A 23,609-nucleotide genomic window follows, 5' to 3' on the forward strand; every position below is an offset into this window, starting at 1 on the left:
GAGAGGTTGCAGAAGGCAAGGAGCACAAAACTGCTGCAGTTCAGCTGAGCAGAGACACAAGAGGGTAATCTGCAGCTATTAAATAATAGACAAGAACCTTTCCCCTTTCAGCTGTTTGAGCCCTGCTAGGTGCAGGGAGCAGTCCTAGCTCAACACAAGAACAGGGCAGGGAGAGCTACATAGTCTAGACTTGAAGTAGCTCAAAAAACCCCAGGTGTTTGGATGTCAAATTTAGATGAGCACTGCACCCCTCTTGTAACACACTTGGCCTTTCTTTCTCTACAGATAGACAAGTGGAAAGATTTTCTTTTCTCTTAAATGTTAAAACTCCCTGAATTCATAGTGTCTAATTTCCACATTGGAATGGAGTGAGAAATGAAAAGGTCCTGACTGGTCAGAAAAGTAGAATACTGTCATCAGGGAGTTTCACAGCTGTTCCTGTGCTTTTGCCTCCAAGAAGCACAAGAGCTCATGGGTGTGCCAAACATGGGGAAGGGGCTGAACTCAACCCAAAATGCAGGGCAATGAATTCCTGAGCAGGCGGCAGTTTAGGGACTATTTTTTAGTATCTTTGACCCCTAAGGAGGTCCAGGCAGATCTGTGTTAGTGCTGCTTCTGTCAGTGCTGAGGAAACCTGTGCCGAGAGGGCTCCCTGAGCGCTCCTCACACCTGCAGCTGTGCTACTGAGATGCCCAGATGATCACAGGGTCATGGAATAGTTTGAGTCAGAGAGGACCTTACAGATGATCCAGTTCCAATCCCCCTGCAATGGGGGATGGTGTTCAAACCCTGCTGTACACAAGCAGTGGCTGAAACTGCCTTTGCAGGGGAAACAGTGAAGCTGATTATACAACATCTGCTTGACCAGAAACAGGTACATGACAAATTCTCTTCAACTTCTCTTGCATTTTTGACAACCTGGGTTAATGCAAGCAAAAGCAATATATGATACCCCAAATTTATGATTTCTGAGGTGCAAGGTTTCTTTTAAATTTTTAGACTTCTTTTAAATTTTCAGACTTCATGCACTTCAGATCCTCTACTGAATTGTTGTGAGATGTCACACAGTAAAAGAATGCATTTGTATGGCTGTTCCCTGTGGGAATCAGCAGCACTTTTGCTCTAGTAAGCCAAAGTCCTAATTACACAGTGCCTAGTATTTGTTCTGAGTCACAGCATTTCACCAAGACAGCTAATTGGTCTGCTAATTATTAAGATGTTTCATTGTTGTCATGGCAACATATTTATCTTCCTTTGTTCTGCAGTAACAAAGGGATTAATGACTGTGATAATGAAATACAAGGATGACAGAAAACCAGGTTGTTAAAATGTGGCAGAGCTACCAACAAATGCAAATCCAGGTATGTCAACCTCTACTGACTCTTACATGCAGCACTCCTACAGTAGACTTGCTAGCAGAACAAATGCATTTTGAGTAATAGCAAATCTGTATGTAAATGTAATATAAAACTGTATTTCCATGGGCCTAATGACACTATGAAGCTTATTTATAACTCAGTGAGACTGCCACATGTGTGACAAAAGGGAGGGATAGGGTGCTGGTTTATGATATGACTTGAGATTTATGAGGAAGACTTGGGTCTTGCTTTCCTAGATGTATTTGAGCAATCTTTTGGCCCAAATCCAGAAAAGAGCATGATCACTGGTGGTATTTAGACAGAACAAAAGCTTCTCCTTGCAACCACTAAAATCAACAGATATGTTTGTTTTTCTTTAACCTTAACAAACCCAAGAACCTCAGTTTTGCCTTCGTGCCTCTTGGGAACTGACTGGCTTAACATGTTCCTCTCCAGCTGACACTAAAGAGCAAAAAGCACGTTCTTGGAAAGTACAGGTGAATGTTATAAGAATGAATTTCCATAGAAGCAATAAACTATATTGCAAAATACTATCACAAAGTAGGAGATAGGGTGGTTCTCAAAAACACAGAGCAAAGTTGTTTGCAAATGAGTACCACTGCTGCAGTTCTTCTAATGTAGTGGTTAATTGGCATCAAGGACTAAAGAGCTTTTAAGAAACAGGTCTTTTCATGTTATCAGGGACTATGAAAAATATGTAATATGTTATAACTAAGCAGAAATATGTTTATAACTAAAATATGTTATAACTAAACAGAAATGTATCATTTTCCCATACTAACTGTCTCTGTGCTAATGTACAATCTAAAAAATGTGATCAGGCACATTTGATTGTTGCTCTGATTGGCTTATTAAAATCCTCATGCTTCAATTACAACTGCTTAATATGGATTAATTTATTTTATTAAGAGCTGATGGCTGCATGAAGCCATCACAGAACTGGTTACAACCCTTTAATTTGCCCCATCTCAGGTGAGCGGAGTGCACAGGAGGCAATCCAGAGAGCAAACATTCCTCTCAGACCCTTTGTTAATGGAATACATTTAGGAGAGGGTGCATCTGAATCCCTCAGGAGTCCTGAGGACAACAAAGCAGTGCTGCATTGAAAATGGTGCAAGGGAAGTTGTGTTACCTCTGCATCTGCCTTTGCCTCCTTTTTATTTAGAGGCTCCTTAGTCAAGAATATAAGAGCCAGATTTCAGTCATTTTGCTGGTACATTGTTGCCAGCTGGGCTTAACACAAAAAAAAAAGAAAAAAAAAAAAAAAGAAGAAAAAAAGGAGTAATTCAGAAACCTGGTCTAAATGTCCAGCCTCATTCTCATATATGATATTCTTGACAGCAGCAATTAATATGGGCTGTTAGGTTAGGACTCCCTTGAGGCAGGCAGGGTGTAGATAAAATGTTTACAAACAGAAAGATCACAATTTCTGGGTAATTTTTAAGGCACCTGCCATTCTAAACATGTTTTGTAAAAGGATGAAGAATTTTTCACCAAACTCTAAAAGAAGGTGATGTTTCCTATCCCCCTGCTACTGATTGGCTGTGGTGGGACAATCAGTTACTCAAAGCACAGGAGCTGTCCCTTTCAGAGGAGATTAAACCCTGATAATCTTGATAAGACAAAAAGAAACCTCCCTTACAAGGTTGCAGAACGACTGGTATTGACAGGAAGTTTTATTTATGTAAAACTGTCCTTGGCTTCACAAATATTTTGTATTCAATTAGATCCCAGTCCAAATCACTCCAGAGACCTGTGAGAATATTTTCACTGCCTGAAGTAGATCTGGAGCATATCCCTGGAACTTCTTTCTCCCCCTATAGTACAACTGGGACTATTCAAGTCCATTTGCCAGCCAGCTATTTCTTCTATCTATTCAGGAGGTCAGACAGTCTGAAAACTTGGATTTGATTAACTTTTTCAGTTAATACCCTTTTAGGCAGCAGTGAGCTGGGTAATGGGCTTGCCATGCTAAACTGTACCAATCTTTGTTCCTCTGTGTTTAGAGCAGCAGTTGCAAGTCCAGAATTATTGGAGTGTGGTGGGAATGTTCCTCAGTGTTTGGATGCTGTGCTCCTGTTCTGAGCAGATGGATACAGTAGCGGGAACCAGGCACAGCCAGGGTAATGTGGCTTGAAGCCAGCTGGACAGTCTCATAATTCAGGAGATGCTTGGGCTGCTAAAGCCAGTCAGTGACCTCCTCTGGCTGGAGTGCTCTCATTTTGGGAGCTTCATGTGCCTTCCTGCTGGCTGGTCTGTGAGGCTGGAACAGCTGAGAAAAAGCACTTGAGCACTCGCTGCCACAATGAGCGCACTGAGCTGGCAAAACATTGTCTTTAGGGCTCCCAGGAGGCCAGCAAAGTATGTGCCCACTCAGTGTAAAGCATGTGTCTTCTCCTCCTTTTGCCTCTAATTATTGTGAATGTGAGCCTTTTTTTGTTTGTGTGTTTCTTTGGTTTTAGTGGGTTTTCTCATATGGTTGGTTTGGGGATTTTTTTTGGTAATATATCTTTCTTTAGCAAACAGCATTTTGAGAAAAATGCTACTTCCTACACAGTACCTGTACTGTAACTTACGGCATTACACAATACTTCAGGTGCCTCTTTCAGCCCTAATTTTCCCAATCTTTGCTTATAAAACAATCCCCTTTTTATTTCAGGATTTGATCTTTGCAGTTCATTGTTTGTTTCCATGCATTAAATTTCCTGACAGTGTTTGAAGAAAGTTCCATTTGAATCTATAGGTCCCTACACATCTTCACTGCTTTTCAATATAAAGTGGCACCTGATGCAAAATTAAAGTTTGTGTCCTCCACTTTAATACTAAAGAAACCACTAAGGAATGCTGCATGCTTTTCATTTATTTGTAGACCTATATGGAATCTGTGCAGCTTTAAGATCAGTCCATAAGGATCTGTATTTTTAGACTGGAATTTTAATTTCCTTCACAATCAGCAAACCATGTCTTCAGGAAATATGCCATTAACAATGAGTCTATCACTCATTTGGTTGAAAGGGAAACTTTCATCTGCAAAAACAACTGATGCATCTATAAAAAACTTCTCTGTGAAAATCTAGACTCACAGTTCTTTAAAAAAGCACTGAAATATGTTTTCCTGTAATCAAAACCCAAAAGGGAAATGCTTAAAGTGGCAACAGCTATCTTTACAAAGTAGTAGAAGATGTAGATTTCCCTTTCATATGTTAAAATGATTATGTAACTGAAGGTACACTAAATGTTTCAGAATACTCTGCCCAAAGAACAATGTGGCTTCACATTCACATGACTGATGTTTTACCCATAACTTCTAAGAAACCTGTGACTAATCCAGCAATCCTGGAAATTTTCAGCAGTGTTCCTGCTCTCCTTGTTCCTGGGAGAGGTGCCACAGGTGTGGGTGCCCCTGACCTACCTCGATGAGGACGTGGGCTCTGTGATCTGCCTCTGCATCCTGGCATGTCTGATCAGGTGCTCCTTCAGCGCGTTCTGCACCTCTGCTGGGATATCAGGGGAAGTGTGGCTGATCTTCAGCGCTGCCTCGAGCACCTTGGTCGTTGCTTTCCCATTTTCTTTGACTTCCTTTTTCTCGCTGTTCTCCAAAACCTCCGTGGGAGCGCTGGAGTTGCTCTGTGGGACATTGCTGGCGCTGGAGGTGAGGGGTTTGCTCCTCCAGCAGGGCCAGCACAGCTTCCAAAAGACAAAAAGCGAGACCACCAGCAGGGCGAGCCCACAGAAGCTGACAACCACTGCTAAGAGACTGACTGAGACATCTGCAAGGAATTAGAAACAAAAAGCATCGTGACAGACAACATGCAGAGAAAAAAAATATTAAAGATGACACAAGCAAGAAGATAGAAGCATTCTTTTTATTATGTCTGTGTAGAGCTTTAAGGTCCTATTAAAAGTTGTGAGTTGTTGAGTTGTCTTTTTTTTTCTTTTTCATTTTGATATCTCAGCCTGCACCTTTAAGATTTTATTATTTTATTATTTTAAAATTTATTATTTTCTTTATTAATGAATAAATTAAATAAATAAATTATAAATAAACAATTTCTTTATTATTTTCTAATATCTGCTTCACAAACATTCCTTTAGCTGTTCAGGCCAAGGGCCAGTATGTGTACCTCTCACCACATACTCAGACATCCTTATCAGGAATTTTCCTTTCTCAGGTAGTAAGGAAACAACCCCAAAGCCTCCCAGCCACTCTTGGCTAAGGATGTTGAGATCAGTAGATGTAAGTAATATTGACCTAGTTTGCTAAAGCAAAGTTATTATAATCAAATAACAAATATCCTCACTGAGATTTAAAGCAAACACAAGAGAATTCTGTTCTCAAATCTAGATTTCCTATTTTGAAAACAAGTACCTATAAAGACAGCTTTCTCCTGATGGGTAATGTGCACATGCCTTTGCTTACTAGCTTCAGATGGAGGACACAGATGCTGAAAACATCAACAACTTTAATTTCAGTCAGAGGTTGTTGATACTTAGTTCTTTAGAACATGTATTTAGAACATCAAGAACACGTTGATGGAAAAGTTAAGTCACAGTCAACATTTTCTATCAGTACACATGAGGAGAGATTACATCTAAACTGCTAAAGGGTGATGCACAAATTTCTTTGAGATTTGCCAAACTTCTGACTCTGCGCCAACTGCTTCAGAAACATTTTAAACCCCAAAATTTAGGTGTAAATAGGAACAAGATAAAGTCTGTCATAAATAAGAGATTTCTGTGGTTAAATCACCAGCTCTGGACTAAGGCTGTGTCAGACCGAGATAGCACAGATATATCAGTATCTACAATTCTGCTGTGGAATTGCAGCTGGCTTCAGAGAAGACAGCAAAATGCCCTGAGATGTACAGAGATCATGCTGTACACTGAGCTACTCTGGCTGCCCTGTGTCTGACTTTTGCTGCCAAAACTGCTTAGAATATGCAATAGCCTGGCCAGAGATAGGAGAACAGATTTCATAGCAACAAAATTCCATGGACACACATGAGTTTTACAAGATGGTGGATCACCAGGACTGCCTGGTGATTAGTTGAGCCCTAATTAGGAGTTTTATTCTATGTGACATGCTTCCATTTGAGTTTTCCAGTATCTTGTAATACTATAACCAAAACATCCCCTTTCTTTTCAAAACAGTCTTTTATATGCCTTAAAATTATTCACTAAGCCCTGCTTAAATATCCCTCAAGTAATGGCTGCTGCTGTTTGTTACAACGAGTTTTGACAGTTTAACAGCTAAGACTTGATTGTATCCATAACTACAGGCTACAGGCTACTAAAGTGAACCACTGGAAAAGTGCAAAGAGGGTTTGAGCATATTTATATAGATTTATATGTGAGTATAAAGGTATGGATTAGCTCCATGAAACATTATGTACCTCACTAGTGCTTATGAGAATTGAAGACAGAAAGATGAAGCAGAATGATGAAGATGGAAAGCTGAAGGTGAAAATTTGGCAATGTTTTCTTTGTTAATATATAATATCCAGATGCATCTCTCAGTAACAAACAGAACTTACAGAACCAAACTGAACCAAACAGACCACTCTTCATGAAAATGCGTGAGAAAAGCAAAAATGTATAGAAAATGTTGTAGTCTGGAGATTATAGCCTTCCAGCCAATTCCTAGTCAGGGATCAGGAATTACAATAGGTAAATGATCATTCTTAGAGGGTGGTTTGGATGTGCCCTTCTGTTTCAGCAGATGACAGGCATTAATAGCAATGAGAGAGGCTCTTGCATGACCTCAGTTCCAGGGAATGGTCTATAGTGGATTGATTGACAGATGCCAGAGGCCCATCAAAGCTGCTCTGTCAGTCCCCTCCTCAGATGGACAGGGGAAAAAATATAACAAAAAAGCTTGTAGGGTCAAGATAAGGGCAAGGAGAGATCACTCAGCAATTACTGTCATGGGCAAAACAGACTTAACTTGGGGAAATAAATTTATTTCAAATCAAATCAATAAAACCAAGCCATAAAACACTTTTCTACACCTCTCCCTTCTTCTGGGGCTCAGCTTCACTCCTGCTTCCTCTGCTTCCCCCCTGCAGCAGCACAGGGGCAATGAGGCTGCATCAGCTCATCACACATTGTCTCTGCTGCTCCATCCTCTTCAGGACTCCTCACACTCCTGCAGTATGTGGTCCCTGGCACAGGAGCCAGTCCTGCACAAACTCCAGTGGGAATCCTTCCCATACACTGCTGCAGGGTGTCCCTTCAGCTGGGAGCAGACCTTGGGGAGCACTCTGCTCCAGCACAAGCCCACTGCAGGGTCAGCACTCACTGTAGATATTTTTCCCCCTGACAATGGGGAGAGAATGATGCATCTGACTCCATCTTTTCAGAAGAGTAATTAATTACTTTATAATACTATATTATTCCATATTATATTACACTATATTACATTACATCTAAACTGAATCTGCCGAACACTCAACTGCACCCCACAGCCCAGAATCTCGTGACTGTCAGCGGCACTTCCGACACAGACACACGCTAGGCCCTGATAGGCCAAGGAAACAAAACACCATCATTTTGGGTAAACAATCTCCATATTGCACTCTACTTTTGCACAAACACAGGCACAGCAAATGATAATAATTGTTTTTCCTTTCTCTGAAGTTCAGAGAATGTGAAACCCAGAAATATTCTTGGGAAGAATTGTGCCTTGCTTTTCTCTGTGAAGAGAAATGTGGCGACAAGGAAAACTTGCCAGCAAAACTGCTCCAGTGAGGGATCCTCTCTCTTTCCACAGGTCCACAGGTCCTGCCGGGGGCCTTCTGCAGGGTGGGCTCCTCACAGGGTCACAGCCTCCTTTGGGAATTCACCTGCCTTGGGGTTGGGATGGGCTGCCGCAGTGAAGACCTGCAGTGGGAGGCACCTCGCTCTCACACCTGGAGTGCAGCATAACATTTTCATGATATCTTATGAAAAATCCTTTCCTTAGGATTTTTTCTCCTGAGAAGCTGAGAGGCCTCAGGAACAAAATGCGAACAATGACTGTCTGCTGCTGTGGAATGCAACAGGTGCATCTGTGATTGGTCTCACGTGGTTGTTTCTAATTAATGGCCAATCACAGTCCAGCTGCCTGGACTGCCTCGATCAGTCACAGGATTTTGTTATCATTCCTTTTCTATTCCTTGCTAGCCTTCTGATGAAATCCTTTCTTCTATTCTTTTAGTATAATTTTAATATAATATATACCATAAAATAATAAATCAGCCTTCTGAAACATGGAGTCAGATCCTCGTCTCTTCCCTCGTCCCGGGACCCCTGTGAACACCGTCACACTGGAGCTCTCCCTCCTCTCCTTCTTCACAGACCTTGATGTCTGCAGAGTTGTTCCTCACAAATTCTCACTCGCCTCCTCCAGCTGATGATGCACAGCAGATTATTTTTTTTCTCCCTTCTTAAAAACATTTTTCTGCAACCCCTGTGTCTGGAGGGCTCGGCCTAGGCCATCCTGGAGCCGGTTGGCCTTGGCTCTGTTGGACATGGGGGAATCTTCCAGAAGCTTCTCACAGAAACCCCCTCCTGCCATCAAAACCTGGCCAGGCAAACCCAATGCACAGTCAAAAGTGAATTTAATATATTCCTACAGAGGTAGGCCTCACTGAAGAATCTTCTTTGATAGATTGGACCAGACCAATTGTCAGGCAACCTGGCCAAATTTTTTTTCTCTACAAAAAGTGGAACTCTTGAAAATGTTGATGGTCTACCAGAAATAAATAAAAATTAGGAAAAAAGAAAAAAAAGAGAAGAAAACAAAAATTAAATTCAATTTTGGGTGATTTGCAATATTGCCAGCTCAGTTTAGGGACAGTTGGCATAATTAGGTTTTATTTTGAGAGGAAGACTTTTAGAACTGAAAATTGTAGGGTTTTTTTTCCATTTGGAAAATGTTGAAGGAGGATGTTTTAACAACTTTGAAACTGCTGGAAACATTTCAAAACCAGAAATATGAAAATTGATCCCTTCCAGCAGAGCTTCAATTTGATGAATAGATACTATCAGCTGAAAAACATTGCATCAAAGCATTTCTAGCCAATTCTAATTTAAGTTTTTCACTGCAAGACATTTTTCAAGCCTTCAAATAACTTCTTGTCTCCTTTCAACACCTACTCCTGTACTTCAACTTTCTCTAAGCTGTTTTTCTGGATTTCCATTAAGCCACTTCAAAGTTGAAAAAGCTCCCAAAATCTCTACAGAAAATATGTTTTATATCTGTAAAATAATCTCATGAAATATCTGAAGTTTTACAAGCAGAGATAAGGAACTAATTCTATAAACAGTTGTAGTCTCGTTTTTTTGCTATTTTATTAATAAATTTAACAGCCTCACATGTTGAATTTCATAGTGAAAAAATACAGGAAATGTTTGAACTGCCAGAAAAATTACAAAAAATACTTCGTTACAAAAAACTGCTTAATTACATTTATTGCCACAATTGCTAAAAAACAATCACTATGCCATGAAATCAAAATTTACATAAAAATCATAATGTTCAATGTCCTTCCTTCTGTCAGTCACTCAACTGAGAAATTATGAGAGATTTGTTGTTATGTGAAGAGTGAAATCATCTGAATAGCAGTCAAACCCTGGATATGCCTCTTATATTAAGGTTTTGTAGGATGTTTGGTTCAAGAATGCAGAACATTAAGATGAAGTTCTGCAGACTTGGAGCTTCTTCACATCCCTGCTAAGGAATCCTGATTGGGAAAAAAAATGGGTACTGAAGGATGGATTTGCCATCAGACCAGGGTTGCACTTCACATAAAAAGTATTATTTTAAGATATAGAACTGGTGACAAATTCAAACACTGACTAAGTTTTTAATGGCAGAGGAAATAATGCTGGTACAGCATTAATTGTCAACATTGTTAATAATGTTCTCACTGGTCCAAAAAAACCCAAAAACAATCTTGAACAACTCTTTCTGAACTGGTAATTGCAGATTGTCTGCAATGATTTAGATTTGCACAGAACAGGACATCCCTCTGAAAATTCAGAAACATTGCAGAATTTTGCATTTCCCATTCTTGTTCCCATGCTTGGCATACTCAGGAATGTCAAGAAGACCTTTTTGCCTCACACCATCCCCTTCTAGTCAGAGGGAGACCTTCCAATGGCTTCATTTCACTCTTGGTGAACTCCCTTTACTGATGTTTGTCCTAAATGTCATATTTCTAGTCTTGATAAAATTTAGTAACTGAAAGCATCCTGTTTCCTCATGGTTTTGTAATTAAAAGTACTCATTCAAGATATGAAATTTTTGACAATTTTATATTTCTTATTTAAGAAAATCATGTCTATTGAGAAGCCTCAAAAATTCTCTGTATTTTTATAAACACCCTCTGATACCTTTCTACCATAGAAGTCTTCTTGATAGTCAGTTTTTCGTATCAGGCAAGTACTTCAGAAATATCCCCATGTGTTACTTTTTTTTTTCTTTTCTGTATGCTAGGTAATGTCTTGAGTATTGGGTTTGGTACTATGGATTTCAAAAAGTTTTTGTTCGGAACTTGCCTCAGAAAAGTTCTGCCCATGGATCCATTTGCAAACATGCACATTGGCAGACTTCCACTTCAAGACCAAATTAAGGTCACTTACATTTTAGGCAACCTATGCCTCATGAGGCTGAATTTGGAAAAACATACTCCAGAAACCCATGGTACTGAATGGAGACAGAAACACATACAGTGCTGTGCTGTAGATGCCCAGGTGTGAGGGTCAGACACATCTGATATGAGCCACTTTAAAGAAAATGAGCAGGGGTGAAAGAAACACCTGGGGAAAGGAGGGATCTAGTCTCTTCTGGCCCATTTCTTTGTCTACATCTGCTCTTGGTTCCCTTAAATATATAAAGGGCAATGTCTGCAACCTGTGTTCAAACATATTTTTCTTTAACTTTGAATTTGTTCTATTGTTCATCAAGCCATTCTTTCCATAATAAAGGAAGTCTTGTGTATGTAACACCAGGAGTCAACTCAATCAGATAAACTAATGTCTCTGATTTTCTAGGATTTGAAGGGAAGCAGGGCCCTTATAAATTATAAAAGGTCTGGGGCCAATAAATCTCCCCTATCCCCATGTAGATCAAGTAGTTAGTTCAACACATCATTTCTGCTGTTAGGTTTCCTTGGGGAAATTTTAAGCACATAAAAACTTGCTGGTATTAATTTTTACTCTGCATTAGCAGATCTTCCACAATTAATCCTGTCTCATCCAAATCCCTTCAGATGGGGACACGATGCTCTAGCATGCCTCAGAAAGTGGCAGGTGCAGAGTCTTGTATTTTCTCTCTCAGTCTGAACCTGTCAAAACACCTGACTTAGATATCAAATGGCAAAAAAAGCCTTTCACTTAAAAGAGTAGGTGTGACCTCCTCTCCTGTTCCCATGGAGAAGCATCCTTAGAAGATCTTCCTCAGACTTTTACTCTGGCCTTATTGTGAATGTGTTCCCTCCCTGTTAATTCATTCTGGTGTCTGAATTTTTTTCACTCAGCCACCACCATCTTCTGGCTGATAGATCACTTCTTAATGCTAGCAGAACTCTGTGATAGCTTTTTTTCCTGACAGGAAGGGAGCCAAATGAATTCAGGGATCACTGTGATTTACTACATGATCACAGCATGCAGAATTATTAATCTCTTGTCAAAATCAATTTATCTAAGCTATATTAGAGATGATGGGTCTCACTTTTGCCTGGCTGGGTCTGTAAATTTTTGGTCTTTACTCTCAAGGCTCTTTCTGGCCTACATGCTTTTCTGCTTGTTGACTCTCACTTAATCTCAACAGGAGGGACTCTCTGCTAGACTCACATCTGCCCATTTAGCTTTCCATTAAATGAAAAAAAAACCCCAAACTACAGCCTTATGCTTGTGCAATTTTCACACTTTTGAGGATTTCTTTGTGTCTGCAAGAAGCCCTCACTATCCTCTTTCAGTCAGAACACACCATGAGCTCACTGGGCTGCTGCTCACCACAAGCACACCAAAAGCTGTAAGGAGGTTCCTGCAGCTCAAGTGTCACCTTTGAATTGTCATGGCTATGATTATTCTCACCCAGCATTATGTAACAAACACCTCACACATATGACAGGACCCAGGAAAACACTGTGTCTCTTCACCATCTTTATAGATTTGTTCTCCAGATGGTATAAATCTTTCTGTATTTCTCCCCTGTATTTCATTATGAAATGTGTATAGAGTAAGATTATTTTGTAAACCCCCCTTTTTTTTTCTGTGTATTGATGCTGTCTGCATTGTTGTGACTACCTTCACATTTTCTGTAAATAAATCTGGTCTCAGTGGTACTTTTACCCCCCTGGTTTTGCCTTTATGCTGCTGAATTAGATGTATTTCTTCATTTCACAGCTTATTAACACTGATTTTGTAAGTCATGTTTTTTAGTTACCCTGCACTTTTTTTCCCACCAAGCCTTACTTCTCTGATAGCAACATTGATCTGACCAGGTGATGAACTGCATGGTAAATAATCTGGTCCGTCTGTTACCTGTTAAAATGTTTATTATTTGATTTTCTCACATTCCTCTATAGCAGAGACACAGTTTCATTTCTCTGTAACATAATGCTCACTTGTTTCACGCAACAGTTACTTTATCACAAAGAAAAATGCTCCTTTCTTGTATGACAGCCTGATCACTGTAGCCTTCACATTTGTCCAAGCCATTTCTCATCCCCTTCACGCTTTGGCACAGCTGAGCAGAATTTACAAGCACTCTGTGGGGTAAATCTGTTCTTCCCCCTCCCCTAAATAGATACAGGCACAGCTCGCACTGCTTGTGGATGTGTGTGCACTGTGTGCATGAGCACAGCGTGTTCAAAGGAGCCAGGACTAAATGTAAACTAAATCAGCTGCCACCCAGCAGGCTGAGAGCTGTCAGAGAAGCTTCTGACAGCCAACAGGAGGCACATGGCAGCTACAGCAGGAGGACAAAAGGCATTGCTCTCCGTGGAAGAGTGAGCCTGTCTTACACACTGGCCATGGGCAGGATGCTCCAGTGCTTTCTTGCTCCCTCTGTACTTTTATAGCAAACTGGCAGTCAGGGGTAGGGTTAAAAACTTGGTATGTTAAACTGTTATGTTAACAGAATAACTGTCAGTAGAATATTTACATCAATAACAAATGATCCCCTAGAAGCTGATGCTCTTTGCATGGTCAACTTTCAAAAATCAATTGTCTGAAACAAAGGAGCAAGAGTGAACATCACTCTCAGGATATTCAGTACCCATTCTAGTGGGCTAAAATATGCCCTCAATGTTTATAGCAGAGCTGGGTTTGCAGCTCTGTAACAAACATTTGTCACCCATGGGAACTGATAATGAGAGAGTAAAGTTTTGCATGACCAGCAGGCCTAAAAAAAAGGCAAAGAGCACAAAGTACCCACCATTTGCAGAGGACATAAAATGAATTTTAAACATGTGTCCCTAGAGCAGAATGTCCAAACTCCTCTCATTATGCTGTATGCAATTGGCTTAATCTTCAGAAATGCTCACAACTGGGACCTTTGATGTGCTTGGTTCCACTGAAAATGAGGAGGGATGCTTAGCTGAAAAAAATTAATTAGAGTCCTTTTTTAATGAGATAACCTGAGCCAAGACACCAGTATAACCACACTGCTTATATGAGTTTGGGACAGTTATAGAAAATGAATAATTTAATAAGTTTAGAGATAAATTTTATTATGTGAAATCCTGCACATCCATATCCCACTTATTTTCCACCTTAACTCTTATAATTGACATCTTAATTATTTTGCCCAAATGTACTGGAGGTGTAAAATAAAAACAAAACAGCTGCACATCTAATTGTGCATTTTGCCAAAAATGCTATAACTTTCAGAAGAAAGCTCACAGTCATCTAATCATACAGAGGTACTATAAACCTAAACATCTTCCTAATCTTTTCACTTGAGCATTCCCCTGAGATTAGCAAATAAATAGTTCTTGTCATTGCTGGGGCAGAAAATATAACAGCAGATGTCTATATACACTTGTCTAAAGTTCTTAGAAATTTACTAAATTTTCTGTCTCATGAAGATAATTTGCTATGAGTTCTGTAGATTGATTTTTCATTACACTAAATATGATCACTCCTTCTTGACCCAAGTAGTGAGCAGTAATTGAGGGTCCTAAGGTGTTGGTACTGGCACTGAGAGGAAAAAACCTGTTGAATAATCCGTAATTTCTTTGATGTAAACCTGTCTGTTTCCTTATTGGCAGGAAACCTGAATATCTCTCCTTTCTGCTTTGTAGCTTCATTTTGTTACAGTCTGCCTTCCCAGAGCCATACTCACCATTTTTTCTTCTGACTATATCTCCAGCTTCCTCTTCTGTTTGTTTATCTTCTTTATGCTTATTTCTCTCATCTAGGCATATACACTATCAAAAAAAAAAAATCACTGCCCAGCATTTCTGCTTCCTTCTGAGACTTCTTCGGTCATGGGGTCAATATTGTCTCATATTTTGCTTTGAGCCTGTGATGTATCTTCTGCCTCAAGTTGCTGATTCCTCTGAGAAGCTGGGCTGCTTTTCATGGTCTGGCTGAACAGAAGGCTATCCCCACACTCACTAACATAACCACACCAATGCAGTTCTAGCTGCATTTCACAGTGTTTTCGACTCCCAGAACATGTTTTTATCCTTATATTAAATAGAAATGGTCTCCTTTCCTTTTTACCATCTACTCTTTTACTTTCTGAAAGGTTGCTTGCACTGTTCTTTCCTTTTCAAATATGTCTCCTCGTGGTTTACAGAATCACTGAATATTCTGAGTTGGAAGGATCCTTGGACCCACAAGGACCATCCCCAGGAACCACACCATGTGCCTGGAATTATTGTCCAAATGCTTCTTGAGCTCTGTCAGGCTTGGTGCTGCTTAGACTTCTCTCCTTTAGTGACATCTCATTAGTGATTTTTGGAATCAACCTTTGTGATACTTTTAGTTATCTTTCTGAGATGAGGAAAATGGAATGAACTTAACATTTCCACCTTTAATGAAGAGAATCCATGGTTGTTCAGTGCTCTGGACAACGTTAGCTTTATTCATAGAGATTACAAGGAACTCTACATGCATTTGAAGAGGAGATGTGGCATGGCTCACCTTTTAATGACACCACTTCTCTCAGCTTAAACTGTATTTAGAGTATTTATGCTCATAAAATTGATGAAAGTTATATTTATATCTCATCTATTTAAGTGTTTACATGTTAAAATATTGTCAATTATCAGCAATGACAGTGTGTCTGGTCCTCCTCTGGAGACAGAGTATTACTATATGTTCATTAGCAGTGTTGTTAACGAGATAATGCTCAATATACTGTGCATCTCAATAAAGTTGACACCCATCATCTAATATTGGTTTGCTTTTAAGGGGGAAAAAGTGAGATTCAGGAATTCAGCTGAGATGTGGCACCCAGTGGTTCCAGTTCCTGTTAACTATATTTTTTCCCTAATCCAACAACTGGAAGGTATTATAAATGGAAATCAAAGAAGATTGTTGACTTCAAGAAATGCTTAAAAAGAAGCTCATCTTATTATACATAATGCAGCATTGAACCAAGTGTTGAAGATTCTCATTTTCCAAACAGCAGATCTTGGTTTACCTCATGGAATGTTTTGTGTCCTTCATATCCCACCTGTTTATAGACCGCCTTTGCAGAGCCCAGTTTTCCAGACTCCATAGGATAATGCTGTTTTCATTCAACCTTCTCCCACTCAGACCATGCAGACTAACACAGAGCATGATCAGAATATTCATGATCCGTGCTGGGGGAAAGGCTGCAGCCCCCTCACCCCTCCTCGCCTTGCTGCCCTGACCCAGCAGCTGGGTTTGGCTGGGCTGACTAGGACAGGGTCAGACAACAGTGATTTTGATCTGAGATACTACAAATAACCCCAAATTTGTGGTAAAATCTGTGGGTATTGAAAGAAAAGGAGACGCCAACCAAAAGCCCATCAGCAGTGGCAGCGACAGCGCAGCTGGGGCACACGCTGAGAACCTGCTGCTTTACATGACCTGGTGTTAATTTATTTAATTTGCACTGTTACACTTGGCATTTGCTGGCCATAATGCAAGCTGTTCATTTGCTTCTATGGATAGACAGTAGAGGTTATCAATCCCATCTAGCAGAAATTAAGCACAGAACTTTGAGCAACTTTCAAGCCCTGTCCTAAAAATAAGTGCCGAGGAAAACGAGGTGTCCAGAGAGCACCACACAGGACAATGTAAAAGTGCAGAGCTGGTTCAAAAAGGTGCAGAAAGTCCAGATATCAGGGAGCAAAGGCACCGCTATTAGGGCTCAAAATCTTAGTTTCAATATGACAGTTTTTCTGAATTTGGAACGTTTAAATTAACCCAAATTTTCTCCTCCCACCCTACCCAAATTTTCCTGGGCAAGTGTCCCGGGCCGGACCGAAGCTCTGCCCTGACTCCACAGGTTCCCAGCGCCTGTCAGACGGCTCTCCTGCCTCCCCCAGAGATGAGCGGAGAGGATGCAAAGCCCTCCAACCCCACTCAGAAAGGGGAGACTGCGAGGCGGGACGTGCCGAGCTGCGCCCGATCCCTGCAGGCTGCCCGCCCTGCCCGGGCCCCAAACGCAGTGCGGGCAGCCAAACGCACAGGGACAGCGGGGACAAGAGGGGGGACAAGAGAGGGGACAAGAGAGGGAGAGCGGGTGCAGACCACGCGTGGCGCGCCTGGGCACCGAACCGCTGCCCACCCGTGACAAGGCACGGACTTAAGCCCTCTATCCCCCTTCCCACCCGTTACAAGAGCACGGACCGCAGCCTGCTGCCCATCCATGACAAGAGCACGGACCGCAGCTCTTTGTCCCCCTTCCCACCCGTGACAAGTACACGGACCACCGCTCTTTGTCCCCCTGCCCACCCGTGACAAGAGCACGGACTGCAGCCCTCTGTCCCCCTTCCCACCCCTGACAAGAGCACGGACCGCAGCCCTCCGCCCTGCCGTGACAAGAGCGCGGACCGCAGCTTTCTGTCTGCCTTCCCACCCGTAACAAGAGCACGGATCACAGTCCTCTGTCCCGCTTCCCACCCGTGACAAGAGCACGGACCTCTGCCCCCCCGCACGGCCCCGCTAACACATGCAGCAGCAGCAGCAGCAGCATCCCGGCTCCGGGCTTTCCGTACAGACAAACTCCCGTCGTGGGGAAGGAAAACCTCGCCGAAGCGGAGCTGCGGGCGGCAAACCAGAGAGCTGCGCGGGAACGGGGCCGTGTCCGGCGGCGATTTCCGTCCCCAGGGCACCTGTCCGTGCTCCCCGGCCCCACGCCCGCTGCCCCCGCGTTTGCCCCGCCGCGCTGCTCCCGGTCCCGGCGCTCCCCTCAGCGCTCCTCGGCGCGCTGCGAGAGGGAGCGGATTTTAAAGCGGGCTGCGTGCCTGCCCCCCTTCCGCCCCCTCGGCACGCAGGGAAAGCGGAGGGAAAAGTTGCGCTCTCCGGCCGCCCACGCCTGGCTGTCCGCCGCCGGTGCCGGTACCTGTGCCGCCGATGCCCTGCCGGGCGCTCTCCAGGGGGAAGATGCCGGCGCACTTCTCCCGCTCTACCTGCCCGCCCAGGCACAGCTCCGAGATGATCTGCAGCGCCTTGTGGCAGAGGCTGCCCACGCCGTCCTCCGCCGGGAAACTCATCTTGCGCCCCGGCCGCCGCCGCTAGGCCATGGCCGGAGCGGGACGGCTCCGCGCCCGACCCGCGCTGCCTCCGCGGGGAGCGGAGCGGGGCGGAGCGGCGGCGGCGGCGACGGGAGCGGCGCGAGTGCTCCCAAGAAGTAGTGAAGGAGCGGGGGGAGGCAAAAAAAAAAAAAAAAAGAGGGGGGGGGGGGGGCGAGGGAAAAAAAAAATAAAAAGAGGGGGGAAAAAAATTAAACATCCACTTAGCAACGCCTTTTGTGGCTCCGGGCTCCGGCAGGCGGCTCGGCCAATGGCAGCCCGGCGCGGGGGGCGGGGGGCCCTCGCATCCCCCGGGAAACTTTTCCTTCCCCCGCCCCGCGGCCCCGCTCCGTGCGGTGCGGTGCGGAGCGGTGGGCGGAGCGCGGCCCCCGCCCGGCAGCAGCACCCCCGGGACAGCGGGGGGACAGCGGGGACAGCGGGGGGATAGCGGGGACAGTGGGGACAGCAGGGACAGCGGGGGGATAGCGGGGATAGCGGGGACAGCGGGGACAGCGGCGCGCTCCGGGCGCTGCTCCTGCACCGCTCACCAGCGGAGCCGGTCCCCCAGCGCTCCGCCAGTTCTTCCCCCAGCGCTTCTTCCCAGGTGACCTCGGCGAGGTGATCTTCGCTGCGTCGAGTAACTTCACTGACCAAATCACCGTCTCCGCTCCGCTTCCCCGCGATCGACATTGACTCTGTCGATTTCTTTGACTTCTAAAGGAGTTAGAGGAACCTTACTGTTGTCTGGTTTGTTTCCTCTACAAATTCTGTAAAGTTGGGTTATTTTATAGGTAAAAAAGTTGTAGCGATGGTGTGTGTTTGAATATACTTCTAAAAATCAGCGCAGCGTGTACCACTAGTGGTTGTTTCAGTTGTTGGCTATGGAGCTGAGCAAGACTTCGTCTGTTAACTTGTTCATCTGCTTACTGAAATTCTGACACAATTTTATGTTTCTGAGGGAAGATTCCTCTAGTTTGACTGCATAAATATGTCTTGCAATGCTTAATTCTAACTAGGCATAGATGGAAGGTGTCTGCCAGCAGTTTACTTAGCAGCACTGCCTGTAATCTGCTGCTTGGGTGTCTTGGTTTCATAGGCATGAGAAGTTAACTTCTCTGCTGTTGTGGTTTTTTTTCCCCCCTGGATTTTGAATTTTTTATCTATTACCTGTAAATAAATATCTCTAGCAAACTGTCAAGTTTAACTGTTGAAAACTTTAAAGCCATCCTTTGATACCTGAATTACAGAATAAGAAAATGGATTATTATTCCAGTTTTAATTCTGAAATTCTATACTTTATATAGCATAGATACTTGTTAAAAACACAAGAAGATATTTCTAAACCCCAGCCTTTTGGTGGTTTGAAGGAGCATGCATTTACACAGGTGAATTCATACACATGCACTTTTCAAAATCTTAGGGAAGTAGTAAGCAGTTGTACAGAAACTGTAACATCAACACAAAATCTTTTCCACAGAGGTTTTTTTTTTTTTTTTTTTTATTTTTTCAGAGATATAACACCTATTTCAGAAATATCAGATGCTACTAAAGAAATTGTTCCCCATTTAATGCCTTTCCTGAAACTAGCACTGTCAAAACCCTTTGTTAATGCTGCAAAATGTTCTGTCAAATCTTAAAATGTTTAGACTGTAGCTAGGCAGGGCACAGAACTGTGGAGGTCTATTTGAAGACTCCTTTCACCCTCACAGGGAACTAAATCTGTATAATTATTAAAATAGACTTGCTAGCAATAAAAATGTATGTAGATATTTTCATTAGAGTGAAGGCAACTGCTGCCTACATCCAAACATCAAAATATGAACATATTTACTGCCTTTGTGACATTTACAGTCCTGTTCCCAAAATTCTGTCATGCATCACCAACTAATAATTAAGCAGTCTGTTTATCTTTGAGACTTACCCAGAACTCCAGCAAAAGCTAACAGGAGACACACATACATAGAAAGGGTCTTAATCAGAAATTGGTATTAATGAGAGCAAGGACTGCATTTAAAGGCTGAGAGCTAAGCTCCTTCACTTTTGAACTTTTCTACAGACTGTGCCCATGGATGAATCACACAGCCCATGAATGAAATTTTTGCCCCTGATTATAGTGAAGTTCCACACACAGACCAGTTTGCTATCCTGCTTTTTTATTTGTGTAGTGAGACTTTGGTGCATTTCTCAGCTGCTTGTCTTTGCACACAAGAACTTCATTTCAGTGAAAATCCCACCACCTTGGTGTTATAGATGTTATTGACATATACATAGATGAAGAAAAGCACAAAAAGATGTACTCTACAGTAAATAATAATAAAAAAGGCTCCTGCTTTTGAAGATTTTCAGGTAGGTATCTGGAACTGGATACCAACTCATCTCTCTTAGATGGCCTAAATATTTTAAAAAATGCTTGTAGGTATATAGCAAACACCAGCCACCCTAATTAGTACTACTGTACCTTTATCAGAGGCATCTAAATTATCTAAATCCTGTTGTTCAGTAAGCAGCATGGATATAAATTTAAATTAATCAATAGGATAGTTTTTCTCATTCTAAGTACCATGAGATTAGTTTCACCAGGAGATTAATGATTCTTCTGGTGAGATATGCTGACTAACTTGTCCTAAACCAGTTCCAGAAACAACTTTTATTTTTGGAGTCAAGTTATTGATGAAGTAAATGCTTTTCTATTGAGAATTTTAGTCTTAAATATAAATTCAGATTACCAATCACGGCGGTTTTTTCCTCCAATATGTTCTTTCAGTGGAAAACAACTTTTTCTGCATATGGAAGGACATAACAGCTTGTTTTCGAGCTACAACTCCCACTGCTTTGATTTTCAATAGCCTGGCAATTTTTAAATTAACATGCAGCTGCATCCTGTGCCCTGGTATCCACCATGACCATTAATTTTCCCTGTGGGAGGGGTCTCACACAGTGTTTTAGGACACAGGAACCTCTTGCCTAGTGGGTTCCAGGCAGGGCCATAAGACCACGCCATACAAGCTCCTGCTGTTCTGATGCTGGTCATTACCAGGTTCATACTGCCTTGACAGCTTCCTCTTGGCTAAGGGAGAAAATTCCTCTTTTTCTCCAAATCAATTGCACGTATTCACATCCTGATGTTGTCCATGAAGTGCCCAACAACAGGTAAGGGTACTATGCTCTGGACAGGAAAAACAGGGCAAAATGCTCGGTTTTGTGAGAAGCATCCTTTAATGGGGATACTTCACTGGGGGGTTTTGAAGATTAGGCAACATAGGTAGCCTATATATAAACACAGATAAAAATTTTGGCCTTGGTCTCTTGATTTGGAATCCAATAAGTATGCCAAAAAAAACCAAAAAAAACCAACCACACAACAAACCAACAAACATTGGGACTGGGAGAAAAGAGACATTTCAACGTTCAGGTTTTAAGAAGCTGTGAGTAGAAGAAAAGATGGAAACTCTAGGTTACAAACACAGTTTGCCTTTGCAATAGTTACAAATGTTTTTGTAACAGTTACATTTTTTCTCTGATAACATCTCTGCAAATTCCTTGTAAACAGCAAAATAAACCCTGAAACATTAAAGATTGCTTTATCTACATATTTTTAATCCTCTACTTTTGAGTAAGAAGTGAAGGAAATAAAAAGGCACACAGCAGTCCAGGAGCCAGTCAAAGCTGAATGTTCCTAACCTGCAAATTAGAAAGGAAGACTGCCATGAGCACTTATAAACAGGGACTCTTCCTTAGTTTAAGCAGTATTACAAAAACCATCTAATTTAATTTTTTTTTTCTACCATTCTTATATTTTTTTCTTCTTGCTTCCACAGTTTCATAATATGTGGTACTACAGAGTCCTCCTCTGAGTTGCTTCTTCCAACTTTTAATTTACTAATTTACTGTGAATAAAACTCATAATCATAAAGAGAGCTCCCCATATTTTGTCCAAACAGATGCTTCTTCAATTTTCAGAAATACTGAGCAACTGTTACTTTATTTTTTTTCCACTTGATTTGGTGCATTTGGTACTTTAGACTACAAATCTGAGCAAGGACAGTCCTTCAGGACCTGCACAAACAGATGAAGCCACTTCTGAGAGCCAGCAGCTAACAGTGTTGGCAGTTTTGTGAAAACACTTTTTAAAAGATGTATAGCTTGGAACAATTTATGAAGATTTACTATAAGTCCTGCAGAATAATTGGTTAGGGAGAGAGGACAAAGTGATTACTGCTTTATTTTATTTCAAATTGTGCTTTTTATGTGATGCATGGCATTGACAAATTCTTGGTGTCTTGGAGCCCTGCATCCACTGTGAGTTGTTGTTTGCTTTTTAGCAGGTAATTACATAAAATCCCCTTTTTCGCTGCAAAACCCTAAGCATGGAGTGTGGTGTTTTTTATGGCTGTTTGAGCAGGAGGAATGGCAGAGCAGCCAGCAGATCCCTAGAGCTCGTCCTGGCTCATGGGGAGGATGGATAAAGTTTGGTCCTCACTTGATGTGTCCAGGCTGTTGGGAAGAGGTAAGAAAGGTAAATTTAAGACAATTTCCACCTCTGATACTTTTGTTTTTCCTTTTCTTTCTTTTTTTTTCTTTTCTTTTTTTTTTTTTTTTTTTTTTTTAAGTACATGAAGTATTTTTGGATCCAGTCAACCTTTTATATCTGCCATTTCTCACCTGAAGGGCTTCCTTGCCTCCTCTCTGTGGCTGTCTCCACACAACCTCTCATTTATCATTTTCACAGAATTTTTGGAGCAAAAGAAAAGCAAAGTCACAGAGAAGCAACGTGTTGGAGCATGTGTGTGTGACATGGTGCCTCAAAAGGACATGTTCTATTGGATCATAGCATGTTAACAATCTCTGTTGCCATTTTTCTTCCTACTGCCTTCCCTTCTTTCTCTTTGTTGCACTTATTGAGGAATGAGGTTGTGACTGGAATTAGCAAGGTTTCTTCAGCTTCAGGACAAGATATCACACTGAAATAATGATTTGCAAAGTTGGTTGGTATGAAGAACCCATAGAATAATAGGAAAAAAATATTTTTCTTTTCCCAGCATACTTTTCAAAGTTTTTCCTGAAAGCCAACTTTGTTAAAATACTCTCTGGTAATACAAGCCAACCCTAAGCTTTGGTGAAATAAGGTATTTTTTGCTACTAGAATTGTTCAATGCAGCCAGGTTTTGCTGATTAATTTGGGTTATTCCTCTGCACCTAATGAATTTCTGTCTCTGTGTGCCTTCTAGTGATACAGCTGTGAGCATGCTCCTTAATGATTTTCAAGCTCTGTTATCAACCTAAACACAGACACAAGGAGTTTGTTTGGTGAATATAATTTTTGTTCCAGTTTTGTTCCTCTCTACTTGATTTTCATGGTTGAGTGCCTCCTATAACAGCTCCAAATTTATTCTGCTTAAAAAATATTTAATTTAAAAATCCTGATAAATTAAGGGTATTGTGGCCCATTCGGTTGTATCCTGCTCTCACAGCAACACTATTCAGTGAATGTGTGATTAGGTCCTAATGCAACAGCCCAAAACTCACT

General features: G+C 41.9%; 1 protein-coding gene across 1 annotated transcript in view; it reads right to left on the reverse strand.

The window, feature by feature from the left end:
• The window catches only part of SYT10 (synaptotagmin 10), a 45,428-nt gene extending 27,331 nt beyond the window's left edge, over window positions 1-18,097 (reverse strand). Inside the window, exons 1-2 of the mRNA XM_063154086.1 lie at window positions 17,914-18,097; window positions 4,792-5,149 (exon numbers count right to left, since the gene is read on the reverse strand). Coding sequence (XP_063010156.1) covers window positions 4,792-5,149; window positions 17,914-18,064 — 509 coding nt within the window. The 5' untranslated portion in view covers window positions 18,065-18,097. The remainder of the gene's footprint in view (window positions 1-4,791; window positions 5,150-17,913) is intronic.
• Between the last annotated feature and the right edge of the window lie 5,512 nt (window positions 18,098-23,609).

The sequence above is a fragment of the Melospiza melodia genome, chromosome 4 (genome assembly GCF_035770615.1).
Source record: "Melospiza melodia melodia isolate bMelMel2 chromosome 4, bMelMel2.pri, whole genome shotgun sequence".
Lineage (NCBI taxonomy): Eukaryota > Metazoa > Chordata > Aves > Passeriformes > Passerellidae > Melospiza > Melospiza melodia.